Source organism: Dama dama, chromosome 20 (genome assembly GCF_033118175.1).
Source record: "Dama dama isolate Ldn47 chromosome 20, ASM3311817v1, whole genome shotgun sequence".
Taxonomy (NCBI): domain Eukaryota; kingdom Metazoa; phylum Chordata; class Mammalia; order Artiodactyla; family Cervidae; genus Dama; species Dama dama.
Genome location: NC_083700.1, coordinates 20985741 through 20999516, shown reverse-complemented (window position 1 = coordinate 20999516; position 13776 = coordinate 20985741). Strand labels below are relative to the sequence as shown.

General features: G+C 38.2%; 1 protein-coding gene across 3 annotated transcripts in view; it reads right to left on the bottom strand.

Moving 5' to 3' along the window:
* Positions 1-8229, bottom strand: part of ARNT (aryl hydrocarbon receptor nuclear translocator) — a 67384-nt gene extending 59155 nt beyond the window's left edge. For 2 of the 3 annotated variants that reach the window (XR_009689032.1, XM_061120889.1), the window contains exon 1: positions 8066-8229. Coding sequence is in view for 1 of the 3 variants with exons in the window: in XM_061120889.1 (XP_060976872.1) it covers positions 8066-8090 (25 nt within the window). In the remaining 2 variants the exon portion in view is untranslated. The remainder of the gene's footprint in view (positions 1-8065) is intronic. The other variant, XM_061120890.1, reaches the window with a different exon arrangement.
* Between the last annotated feature and the right edge of the window lie 5547 nt (positions 8230-13776).

The window sequence follows — 13776 nt, the reverse complement described above, 5'->3', positions numbered from 1 at the left end:
CAATCCACTCCAGCATTCTTGCCTGGAGAACCCCATGGACAGAGAAGCCTGATGGGCTACAGTCCATTAGGTAGCAAAAGAGTTGAAAAGGACTAGCAACTAAAATAAACAACAACATATATAAAATAGATAACTATTAAGTACCTACTGTATAGCACAGGAAACTATATTCAATACTCTGTAATGATCTATATGAGAAGAATCTAAACTAGAGTGAACATATGTATAACAAATACACTTTTACTGTGAACAGCAGAAACTAACATAACATTGTAAATCAACTATACCCCAATAAAAATTAATTAAAAAATAAATATTTTAAGTATATATTCTATATAGTTAAAATGCTTTTACATGCTTTAATATTCTTACATGCTTAAAATGCTTTTTGTAAATGGAAAAAAAAACAAGATGTGATAACAAATCTGATAAAAACATAAAAGAATCCAAACACTTCTAGTTACTTAGCCTGGGGAACTGGAAAAACTGTGATAGTCATGAAAGATTCAGAAAAGTTAGGAAGGGCAGCAAATCTGAAAGAAATACTGGTGACTACATATCTATATATACATACACATATATACACACACACACACACACATACATAAAACTTGGAAAAGTGTTAGTCACTCATTCAACTCCAACTCTTTGCAACCCCACGGACTGTAGCCTTGCAGGCTCCTCTGTCCATGGAATTCTCCAGGCAACAATACTGGAATTCTCCAGGCAAGAATGCTGGAGTAGGTATACACTTGTATAGTGCTCAGTCACTTCAGTCATGTCCAACTCTTTGTGACCCCATGGACTGTAGACGTCCAGGCTCTTCTGTCCATTGGATTCTCTAGGCAAGAACACCGGAGTAGGTTGCCAAGCCCTCCTCCAGTGGATCTTCCTGACCCAGAGATTGAACTCATGTCTCCAGCATCTCCTGCATTGCAGGCAGATTCTTTACTGCTGAGCCACTAGGGAAGCCCATATACCTGTATATATATAATAAATAACATGTTAAGGATTATTCAAAAAGAGATTTTTTTTAGACAGATGAAAATACAAGAAATAAGCTTATGTGAAAAGACAGGAATAAACATTTTGGACAGTCTTCAATACATAAAAGATAAATGAAGGGAAGGAGATACAGTAGTTACCAAATAAATGTTTAATTGAGGCAGGTGATGGGCAAACAGAAATGAAGGAAGTTGACTGACTTACTAACTAATCAATTAAGAGTTCCAGTCCTAAGAGTGAGACTTGGAGAAGCATAATGAACAAGAGAAAGAAAATGAGCAGGCCTAAGGAACAAAGAAGGAAGTCAGTGAGAAAAAGCGAGCAATGCACTATTTCTGAGGCCAAATTCAAAAAATTCATCAAAAAGGCACAATTATGGATTATTAAGAACCAGGAGAAAGATTCCAGTAAGAACCTTAAAGTCATTTAAAGAGCTGAAAACAATTACGAATAAAGGATGTTACAGAAAAGATTTCAAGAACTGCAAAACTTCTCCAGCAAATTTTTCAGCACTGTGCACTCATCTCTCCATCCAAGCAACTGTGCTATGCTGGCTGCCAAATGTGGTATTTCACCTTCATCTACAAAAAAAGACAATACCCCACCCTCCTCCTTAAGAAGAATCAATTGTGCTACACTTCTGTAGGAAGTGACTTTAAGTCCAATGGAGAAAGTCTTATAACTTAGCAGTTAAGAATACTGACCATGTAAAGACCACGAACAATAAATGTTGGTGAGGCTGTAAAGAAATGAGAAACTTCATACTATTTTCCACAGTGGCTAAAATGGTGTAGCCACAGTGGAAAATAGTATGGAGGTTTCTCAAAAAAACCCTAAAAATAAAGCTACCATATGACCTAGCAATTCCACTCCTGGGTACTTATCCAAAAGAAAAAGAAAACATTAACTCAAAAAGATACATACACCCCAATGTTCACAGCAGCATTATTAGAAATACAGAAGTAACCTAAGAAGCACAGAAGCATCCAGCAATAGATAAATGGATAAAGAAGATGTGGTATGCACATGCAAAGGAATACTACTCAGCCATAAAAAAGAAAGAAGTTTTGCCATTTGCAACAACATGGATGGACTTGGACGGTATTATGCTAAGTAACGTAAGTCAAACAGAGAAAGACAAACACTGTACATATCACTTAATTGTAGAATCTAAAAAATAAAACTAGTGAATATAACAAAAAACAAACAGACTCCCAGATACAGAAAACAAACTGGTAGAAGTAGAGAGAAGGAAGAAGGGAGGGATAAGATAATGGTAGGGTATTGAGAGGTACAAACTACTACATATAAAACAAACTACAAGGATCTACAGTACAACAAAGGGCATACAACCAATACTTAATAACTATAAATTGAATATAACCCATGAATCACTATGTTCTACACCTGAAACTTATATATTGTACAACTAAGCCTTAATTAAAAAAATGATTTTAAAATGCCTATAAAAAAAATTTCTGTAGATGGACTGCCAGCAATCACAATGTCGCTACTCACCCCCCCAAGAAAACTGTCTCTACCCCTACAAGCTATGTGACTTCAGACAAACTAATCATTTGCTCTGTGCCTTAGTTTCCAGATCTAAAAACAAGAATATTAATACATACCTCACAGGATTCTTACAAAGATTAAATGAGATAATATATATGAGGATTAAGAGAGATGATATATTTGGAATAAGTGACCTATAATTATTAATGTTAGCTATTATAAATGAATTCATGATCTTATGGTTTAATTAGTGTTATCCTTTCAAAGGTATTTTCATGTTAACAGTGCATAAAGATATAAATCTCCAATGCCAGGTTTTACAACATTCACTTATTCAATATTCACTCAGCATACTAGGCACCCCTGAGAGCAGTCGGGTACTGTGGTGAACAAGGAAGATAAAGGTCCTGCTCTCATGAAACTTAAATTGTAATTAAGTTGTTGAAATCAGGGACTTCCCTGGCCATCCAGTGGTTAAGACTTTACTTTCCAAAGCGAGAGGTGTAGGTTCAATCCCTGGTTAGGGAGGTAAGATCCCACATGCCTCATGGCCAAAATATCAGAACATAATCAGAAGCAATATTGTCACAAATTCAATGAAGACTTTAAAAATGGTCCACAACAAAAATCTTCTTTTAAAAAAGTTGTTAAAGTAATAAATTTAGTTTGTCTACTCAACTACAGAAAAACGTGAAGGGGCAAATACAAAACAAAGAAATGATGAAAAGAGATGCAAACTGAGATAATTTATTTGGAAACAGAGAGATGGTTTCTAACATACATAATAGCCAACAAAACAGGAAAAGTACAGCCTGGTATACAGTAAGAACTTAATACATGTTTAATAAATGTGCCCATTCCTTTCTCTAGGTTTGTTTCCTTATGCGTAAAATGATAGGGGTTATCTTTTTTTTTTTTTGGCCTCACCACACAGCCAGTGAGATCATAGTTCCCTGACCAGGGATCCAACCTGTGCCCCCTACATTGGAAGCTTGGAGTCTTAACCACTGGACCACCAGGGAAGTTCCATGATAGAGGTTATCTTGAATCCAAATTCAACATTCGTTAATGTCTACTTATTCAAATCATCATGGCATGTTAGGCAGCGTTCTTAAGAACAAATAGCTCTACAAGCAGGACCTATCATTGTCTGTGAATGATGGGCCCAAAGAAACTCCACTGAGTTCAGGTCTTGCATTTCACAAGAGCTTTAGATATATCCCTTCAGTTATATTTAAAGGGAATCAGCTATACAACCATAGAAATATTGGATAACACTGACAGAAATGTCACCCTTTCACCTCTATAACAAGGCTATACCACCAGGGGAATTAACATTTAAAATAATCATTGTAAACAACCTGAAGGGAAAAAAGTGAGTGTGTGAAAGTCACTCAGTCTTGTCTGGCTCTTTACGACCCCATGGACTATACAGTCCATGGAATTCTCCAGTCCAGAATACTGGTGTGAGTAGTCATTCCCTTCTCCAGGGGATCTTCCCAACCCAGGGATTGAACCCAGATCTCCCACACTGAAGGCGGATTCTTTATGAGCTGCGCCACAATGGTTTTAAAGACAGTTTCCTCAATCAAGAATTCAAATTTTGGGGCTTCCCTGCTGGCCCAGTGGTTAAGACTCTGAGCTCCCAATGTAGGGGGCCCAGGTTCGATCCCTGGTCAGGGAACTAGATCCCACATGCTGCAACTAAGACCTGGTGCAGCCGAATAAATGAATAATTAAAAAAAAAGTTTTAAAAAAAGAATTCAAATTTTACCAGTTTTGAAATTAAACATGCCCCAAAGTCACAGCCTAAGTAAAATCAAGGAAAAGGGGGTTTAGTTTCCTTAAGTGTTGCAATTTAGTTTTTTGAAAATCAACCATCACTTGGCACTGTGGAAATCCCCATTGTTAATACCTTAGAAGAAAGTCATCACAAAAGACTTTCACAAAGCATCCATAAAACAACATATTATTCTCATCTGTTAGTGATGAGTAGAGAAATAGGACTGGAATGCAAATAACTAAAGTGAGAGACCACTATTTCAAAAACAAGAAAACTAGAGTTCCAAGAACACAGCAGTATCTACTTCTTAATTTCTAAGAAAACAGAAAAGATTCAGTTTGGTGCCACAATTCGAATAGCATAAAAAGTATGTGGGGAGGCTTCCCTAGTGGTCCAGTGGTTAAGAGTCTGCCTAGCAATGCAGGGGAGACTGGTTCAATCCCTGGTCTGGGAAGATCTCACAGTGCAACTAAGCCCATGGGCCACAACTACTGAGCCCAAGTGCCTAAAGCCCATGCTCTACAACAAGAGAAGCCACTGCAGGGGGAAGCGAGGCCACCACAACAAAGATGAGCTTCTGCTTGCTGCAACTAGAGAAAGCACACATGCAGTAACAGACACCTGGCACAACCAGAAATAACTAGCTGAGTAAAACCTATTAAACAAAAAGGAAAAATATTTTAAAAAATTAAAAACAGAAAGTACATGGGTTAAGGTTCTTTTACAAAAATGTTAACTGTTTTTCAATTGCTGAATCAGTAAAATATATTTAAACACTTTTGAAAAAGTTTTTTGCAATAGAATATAATTTTTTTTAAGTATCTTGGCATCTTAATTTTATACTGCATAAACTCCTATTTTGCCAGTATCTGAAAAAAGTAAGTAAAGGTAATAGATAAAAATTAAGCTAATTTACTTTAAAACGATAAGGAGGTTAAAAACTATGTGAAAAGGAAACGTTTTCCTAAATTCAGCCTTAAAAACCCAAACATGTGTTCCTTCCTTTGCCTTCTACCCAATCTGCACCCACAATAAATGGTACCTAATAGCACAAAAAGAGGTCTCTGTTAAAGAGAATATCAGAATCAAGGGAGGAAAAACCTGCACTACTAAAAACTCATTCACATCTCTGGTTTGAATACTGAAGTATAAATCAAATAACTAATCTGTTCCCAACCAGTGCCTTAGCCAATGCATTACGAGTCACATGATCTAAAAAATGTTTCTCAAAATTGTTAGTATTCCAGAGACAAGAAAGATATAGCCTAAGACTTCATGAACCACCTACCCACTTACTTCTGCTTCCCAATGGTAAACAGAAATATTAAAAAATAATGAGTATGAAAAATTATCAATTACAGAGAAAAAAAAGGCACCACCACATTAGAACTATTACTTCAACATAACTCAGAGAGTAGAGTATAAACCATATCTCACTCTTCTTTTGATCCAGCACCATTTTAAGATATACATAGTAAAAAATGCAAAGGAACCAGGTCCCCTGAAAGTCTCTGCAGGGCCACCAACAGTCTCTAAGTCAAACTCTATGAACACAACTAAAATGATCAAGTATTGTTATTAATGCTACGGATTACCTTAAAGGAAGCTTAGAAGAGTTAAATAATTATTACCAAAAATCTTTGCAGACATATGTGAAGAAAGACCAAACAAGAACCATAGGGAAACTCAACTAGCAAAAAGACAAAGTAAAAAAAACTCAAAGAAACATCTATGATGTCTCTAGTCCCTAAAATAACCCTAAGAAAAAAAAAGTTTGACCATGCAACAAGGAATTCAGACCTGAAAGCCATTTACTATCTTTTCACTGAGCACAGAACATTTCCACCCTGTGTCCCTACATTTATGGCCCTCATATCCAACAGGCTACCAAAAGTCCACAACTCTTGATCTCTTCCTTTTGATACAAAAGGGCAAAAGGAGAAGTGAAGGAAGAAAATGCACTTTCTAATTTAAACATCATGGTTGAACTTGGGATCAATAACTTGGAAGCTATAGGAGAATTCTCCAACATCAAAAAGAAATCTAAAAATTTGCAGAAGCAGGCTGCCAAAGGGCAATAAACAAAATAACTGTTCCATCATAAGCAACCATTCTGTGTAAATAAATACTATTTTCCGCTTACAGATTTAAGCTGATATTGATCAGCTAATGAAAATGTGGTTAAGAGATTGTCCTTCTGGTTACTGTTGTTTAAAAAACAAAACAAAATAAAGCAACCCCACCCACACTGCTGGAAAAAAAGCTTCTGACATATGCACTAAACTTGTTTACTTTGCCACCTCTTAATAAGAGAAATGCTTTGCAACTTGACTATGGTTATAAAAGTGTTTTGCAATGTGTTAGTTTAAAATCTTGTTTATTTACTCCCTAGTTAACAAATAAGTCATTTTACTTCAAGGTCAGGTTTGCCATAATAGCATCTTTCCAATTTTATTCCATCACTCAGCACTTCCTGCAATGGAATTTTAGCCATTAACTTTATCGCCTTTTCCTTTAAAAGGAAAAAACTAAAAAGATTTTAACATATGATATTGACATGTGGCAAATTAACTTCTTTAAATAGTTCTGTTCCCAGAAACATGGTAGGAAAGACAGTAAATTTCACAGTGATTCAATTGTAATAGCAAAACCGGGGTATTGCAAAATACTGCTGCCTTTCAGAGGCACGAAAAAAATCCATTTAAATTTTAACAAGGGAAGAGCAGTGAAGCCCTCCAACTACTGTATTTTCAAGTTATTCTTCCCCACCTCTTATTTCTTTTCTTAAGCTATCAAAGATAAAGATTTCTAAGAAATGGCCAAGGTCAGCAAAGTAAACTAGGATCCCTAAAATGAAATAACTTCCCAGGGAGAAATAACTGTAATGTACTGGAAAGAGGACTGGGACTAGGAATTTCAAAACCCGATCTGTCCAGACCTGTTGCACTACACCCTATTCTATGTCTGAGACATGACTGGTTAATTTTTTTTTTTTTTTTTTAATGTTCAAGCTCTCACTAAAGAAGAGATGTTCACTGAGACACAGCATGAACTGAACTTAAAGGTTGGGGACTATCTCGACCCACCTAACAAGATTTCAACCTGGGGTCCCGGATGCTTGCTGTTGGCAAGATCTATCCTGAAACTCAAACATTACACAAACCTCAGCCTTCAGCAGCTTATGACACTAGAGGCACCTCTTAATAACAAACGCAAGTTTCAAAGGATAGCCCCCTCGGAGGGGAATACAGGTTTGTTTGTTTTTAAGAAACTGAATATAAATTCAAAGATTTTGAAACTTTAAAATCTAAACGTTTGGAAGTAACATCTCAGCTAAACGGCAACGCGGTCCAGCGTTTATAAGCCCAAACTACTTTTAAAGTAAAATGAGCCACTCTGCCCACAGTTAACTCGGCATCAAGCAGGTCCACAGCGGGCAGTGTGGACAGAGCACAACGCACAGCAGAACGCCGCCACAGGAGTGGAGGCGGGCCAGCCCCGCGCGGACTGGCGCTCCGACAGACCTCCGGGCAAGGAATCCCCAACTACCACCCACCTGCTCCCTCCCTGACCTCGGGTCTCCCCCGTTTCCCCCGGGCCCGGCCCCTCCCCCAGGCTCCTCCCCTCCCCCACCGCCCCAGAGCCGCCCCCGCGCGTCCCGGCGCCCTCCGCCCCAACTACGGCCCCTCAGCCCCGGGTCTCCCCAGCTGCCAACCCCTTCAGCCCCTCCTCCTTTACAGGCAACCCAGTCCTCCGTCTCCTTACCGGGGTTAGCAGCAGTCGCCGCCATGGCCGTAGATGCCACTGCCGCCGCACCACCCCCCCCCAGTGGGAGGAGCCGCCGCCACGGAACCGGGGGGGAGGGGGAGGGAAGAGCCACTCCCCAGACGCGGCGCCGTACCGCCGCCACCGCTACCGCGGAATCCAAGATGGCGGCTGCGGCAACCCCCACCGTCCCCAGCCCCCACCGCGGAGAGACCCCACCTCTAGGGCGGGGTCAGCCTCAAAACCAGCCTCCTCGGGAAAACTGGCCAATGAAATCCAAAATCTATCAGAGGGCGGGCTGGCCGCTGAGCCGCCAGCCCGTCCTGTGGAGGAGGGTGGGCGAGAAAGAAGTCCAGCTGTCTCCCTAATCCCGCCTCTTTTGAGTTAGAGGTCAATGATCGTGTGACGTCAATGAAAAACAATTTTACTAAAAAGCTTCCCTGGGTGGCGGATTCGCCTGGTTGGCCGTTCTGCGTAAGATTTGTTTTGTAAATATTTTTTAGGTGCTCTAATGCGTAAAGTTCACTTAGTGATTTGTAGTCTTTTCTAGATTTTTCCTCTTTTAAGGACCTTTGTCCCTGGCAATAAAAGTTCAGTAAGTTTTGAATCTCTGCAGGAGACCTAGGTTCAATCCTTGGCTGGGGAAGATCCCCTGGAGAGGGAACTGGCAACCCACTCCAGTATTCTTGTCTGGGAAATCCCACGGAGAGAGACATGTGGACTACTGTCAATGGGGTCGCAAGGAGTCGGACACGACTTAGCGACTAAACCACCACCATAGAACTGGTAGTGTGAGACGATCTGGGCGATTATGGTCTGGTACCGACAGCCAAAACAGGAGGCAGTGTGAAGCAGATTAGATATAACTTTCTTTGATCAACAACAGGGACAGTGAAATGTTTTTAGTAGAGAATTAATGATTGCGCAGATTTATTTTCTAATCATAGGAAACATTGAGCACTTTAAGCTAGACACAGTCCAAACTGCTTTATAAGTATCTACTCATTTAATTTCACATAGCTTTCACAAATTGTCTAATGTAAATTTAATTCTAGTTTTAACAGAAATCCCATTATGCTACTGAGCGTCTTTGAATTCTTATAGGTTGTGTATATACTGCAAAGATTACATAGATCCATTTATCTCATTTAGTTATCAGTATAGTTTATCTCGACCAAGATAGTTTAACGTAATTTGTATATTATTGTTTATATTTGTTAAAATTAAAATTTTCTTTGTTACCACTTTGTTGTGTTTTATTTCCAACTCACCAAAAACAGAAAAATCATTCATTCAAAAGAAATACACTGACACATAAGAAGTAGTGGTGAAAAAAGGTAACAAGTACGTCAAAATTACATAGTAATGGTAACTAGCTATTAAAGAAGACTGCAGTGCAATTATAGACTATAAATTATTGTGTGGCTTTAAATGTGGTAAGGTTCATCCAAGCAGCAATAAAAAAAAAGTGACTAGGAAGTACAATTACAAATATCTAAATATTGGATTTTATTGGGTTAGCACACATTTGTCCCTTCCCCACTACTCCCTGACTATTAGGAAATTTCATCAGTGACTTGGAAAGCCAACAAAGCTTTTAAGTCAGTTTTGACCCAAATACATAAGGCCATTGCCAAGAAATGTATTTTTCTGGAATAAATACAAAGTAATGTTTTCCAGAATGACACAGATGTTTTCACCCATAAAAAAAAGATCAAGTTACATCCCTCATTTTTAAAAAATGGTAAATGCCACTTTGTTTCAGACAAACTTGTGCAACTAGCTACAAAGTTAATAAATGTTCTGCAGGGAGAAAGTATAAGGGACTTTTTGCAAACTCGCTAAGCGAATACACAAAATCATAGTATATACAACATGAAAGGGGACTATCTGCCCTGGGCTTGCTAAACAGATGTTTATCTTACAAGTGGACATAAATGATATACACAATATGAATCATTTCACAGCATATATGCAGTACACAAGGGAAAATGCCCAGAAACTTCTTATTTAGTATGTCATTAAAAATTCAAGTTACAGAAAAAGTGAAATACAAAAAATTTTGTGAGGCATGAGAAAATCTGTAAAACGTAGGTTGTGATCAAAACTGATGGAGTTGTAGCTTTGGGTACACAAAAATATTATCTCTACAATAAGCAAAATGTCAGTCCAATTTGTGTTTTATTCAGAGAACAGTTGGTAGTCAAATGGCATTTCTCCTGATTCTGATTCAACATAAAACAAACCAGTGAAAACTATATATTTATTACTATACATATAGTAATAGCAAGCCAGTAAGGATAATTTTTGAGAAGAAACTAGCCAATGTTAGAAGACTGCTTTTAAAGTGTGGAGGCCAGGAATGGGGAAGGTGCTCTCATAGTTTCTAAATAAGAACTGGAGGACTTCTGGTAGTGGTCCATTAGTTAAGAATCCACCTGCCAATGCCAGGGACACAGGTTCAATCCCTGGTCCAGGAAGACTCTAAATCGACTAAGCCCGTGTGCAACTAAGCCCATGTGCCACAACTACTGTGCCTGCACTCTAGAGCCCAGGAGAAGCCACTGCAATGAGAAACTCAAGTACCACAACTAGAGAGTACTCCCCACTTGCTGAAACTAGAAAAAGCCTGCACTGCAAAAAAGACCCAGCACAGCCATAAATGTATAAATAAGTAAATAAAACAAAATAAATAAGGGCTGGAGTAAAAGCCACTTCTTTACAGATAATACTAATAAAAAAAACTATTTTAATTTTTCTAAGTAGGCCTATCTGAACAACATTTTCATTATTTTTATTAATCTTCAATTATTACTTCAAATTCTAAATGCCATGATTTTTAATGTTAAGAACAAGTATCAGGATTTTGGGAAGAAAATAAAACTTTTAAGCAAATGCCTTTACTATCAAGAGTTTATTATTTCCCAACAATACACGATAATTTTCTTTCTTTTTTTTTTTTAATTTTCTTTCTTTATCAGAGAAAAAATGGATGACACATTATTCAACATATTTTAAACCACATCCAACTGTTGCAACTGAACAGAAAAAATGCTTTTCAGAGCTGAATGCAACCCATGTGAATTGAATACAACTCCTATTCTCTCCCAAGTTTAAATCTTCAAATTTTGAGGTTGCCATTTACTCTTCCACTTAGGATCTAACACTACTAAAAGCTATCTTTAATTAGAAGCTCCCCATGATGCTAGATGGCTTCCCTGGTGGCTCAGTGATAGAGAATCTGCCTGCAACACAGGAGATGTGGTTTCAGTCTCCAGGTTGGAAACATCCCCTGAAGGAAATGCCAAACACCCCTCCCCTGCCCCAGTATTCTTGCGTGGGAAATCCCATAGACAGAGGAACCTGGTGGGCTATAACCCCTGGAATCACAAAAGAGTCAAAAACAGCTTAGTGACTAAACCAAACAAATATGGTGCTAGATCTCTCTTAGATTCAAGTGTTCAGAATTATCTGGTAGTCACCAAACACTCATTGCCATATCTGATAAGCCCATTGTGCCTTCAGATTTTCTAATTTTAGTAGAAATAAAAATTAAGAAGTTGATTGTGAAACCTGACCTATTACATGTGTTTTCAGCTTTCCAATATGAAAGAATTACCACTACCACTATTAATTTTTTAACTATCACAAGTTCTGGGCTAAGTTCGTGGTAAGCCAGTTTTTTAAACTACTTAAAATGGTGGTCTGCAGATGCATCAGTTTTATTGTCTCTCCAGATAGGGTTGCCAGATTTAGCTAATGAAAATACAAGATGGCAAGTCAATTTGAATTTCAGGTCAACAACAAATAATTTTTTAGTATCAGTATGTTCCAAATATTTCATATGACATATTTATACTTTAAAATATTCCTCTTTATCTGGAAACCCTACTTCTGGATATTAAAATTTGTAGGATCTTTCATCCAGATTAGTTGGGGGAGAGGAGAGACTATTAATAAGAAACAAGAAAGCCACTTAGGTGGATTATATTTTTGCAAAAATCCATGAGAGAAATTATAAGGACTTGAAATTTTTCTCCAGAGGAGTTGTTACTGTGTCACATATGCAATACTTTGTTGGGTCTATTTGACTCCTAGCACTTATAACTGTGTCTAGAACATGTCAGGAACCCAGTAAACATTTGTCAAAGAATGAAAAGTCTCAACTAACTCATTACATTTTTCATCTTTTCAAGCATTCAACATATATTAGTTCAAAACATGTGGGGTTCTCTGGCCTAGATAACCCTAACCCACTCACATATATACATCTTATCCTCTTAGCACATCTGTAGTACAGGTATCAATTTAGGTATCATTTCTGAAAGCCAGAACCCCAGTTTTCTTCTATTGATGTTGCTCTTCCATTATCTACCATTCTCTGCTCATCTGTTATCACACAAGTATTACAAAATCACTCACCTAGCACCAGACATCCTGGAGTCCGAAGTCAAACGGGCCTTAGGAAACATTACTATGAAAAAAGCTAGTGGAGGTGATGGAATTCCAGCTGAGCTATTTCAAGCCATAAAAGATGTTGCTGTTAAAGTGGTGCACTCAGGATGCCTGCATATTTGGAAAACACAGCAGTGGCCACAGGTCTGGAAAAGGGCAGTTTTCATTCCAATCCCAAAGAAAGGCAATGACAAAGAATGTTCAAACTACTGCACAATTGAACTTATCTCACACGCTAGCAAAGCAATGCTCAAAATTCTCCAAGTGAGGCTTCAAAAGTACACAAATTGAGAACTTCCAGATGTTCAAGCTGGATTTAGAAAAGGCAGAGGAACCAGAGATCAAATTGCCAACATCCACTGGATGATCAAAAAAGCAAGAGAATTCCAGAAAAACATCCACTTCTGCTTAATTGACTATGCCACAAACTGTGGAAAATTCTTCAAGTGATGGGAATACCAGACCATCTTATCTGTCTCCTCAGAAATCTGTATCCAGGTCACAAAGCAACAGTTACAACTGGACATGAAAAAATGGACTGCTTCCAAATTGGAAAAGGAGTACATTAAGGCTGTCACCCTGCCTATTTAACCTAACGGCCGAGTACATCATGCAAAATGCCAGGCTGGATGAAGCACAAACTGGAGTCAAGATTGCTGTGAGAAATATTAATAACCTCAGATACACAGATGACACCACCCATGTGGCAGAAAGCAAAGAGGAACTAAGGAGTCTCTTGATGAAAGTGAAAGAGGGGAGTGAAAAAGCTTGTTTAAAACTCAACATTCAAAAAAAAAAACAAAAACAAAAAACTCAACATTCAAAAAACTAGGATCATGGCATCTAGTCCCATCACTTCATGGTAAACAGATGGGGAATCAATGGAAACAGTGAGAGACTTTATTTTCTTGGGCTCCAAAATCACTGCAGATGGTGACTGCAGTCATGAAATTAAAAGACATTTGCTCCTTGGAAGAAAAGCTATGAACAACCTAGACAGCATATTAAAAAGCAGAGACATTCCTTTGGTGACAAAGGTCTGTCTAGTCAAAGCTATGGTATTTCCAGTAGTCATGTATGGATGTGAAAGTTGAACTATAAAGAAAGCTGAGTGCCAAAGAATTGATTCTTTTAAACTGTGGTGTTGGAGAAGACTCTTGAGACTCCCTTGGACTGCCAGGAGATCAAATCAGTCCATCCTAAAGGAAATCAGTCCAAATATTCATTGGCAGGACTGATGCTAAAGCTGAAACTCC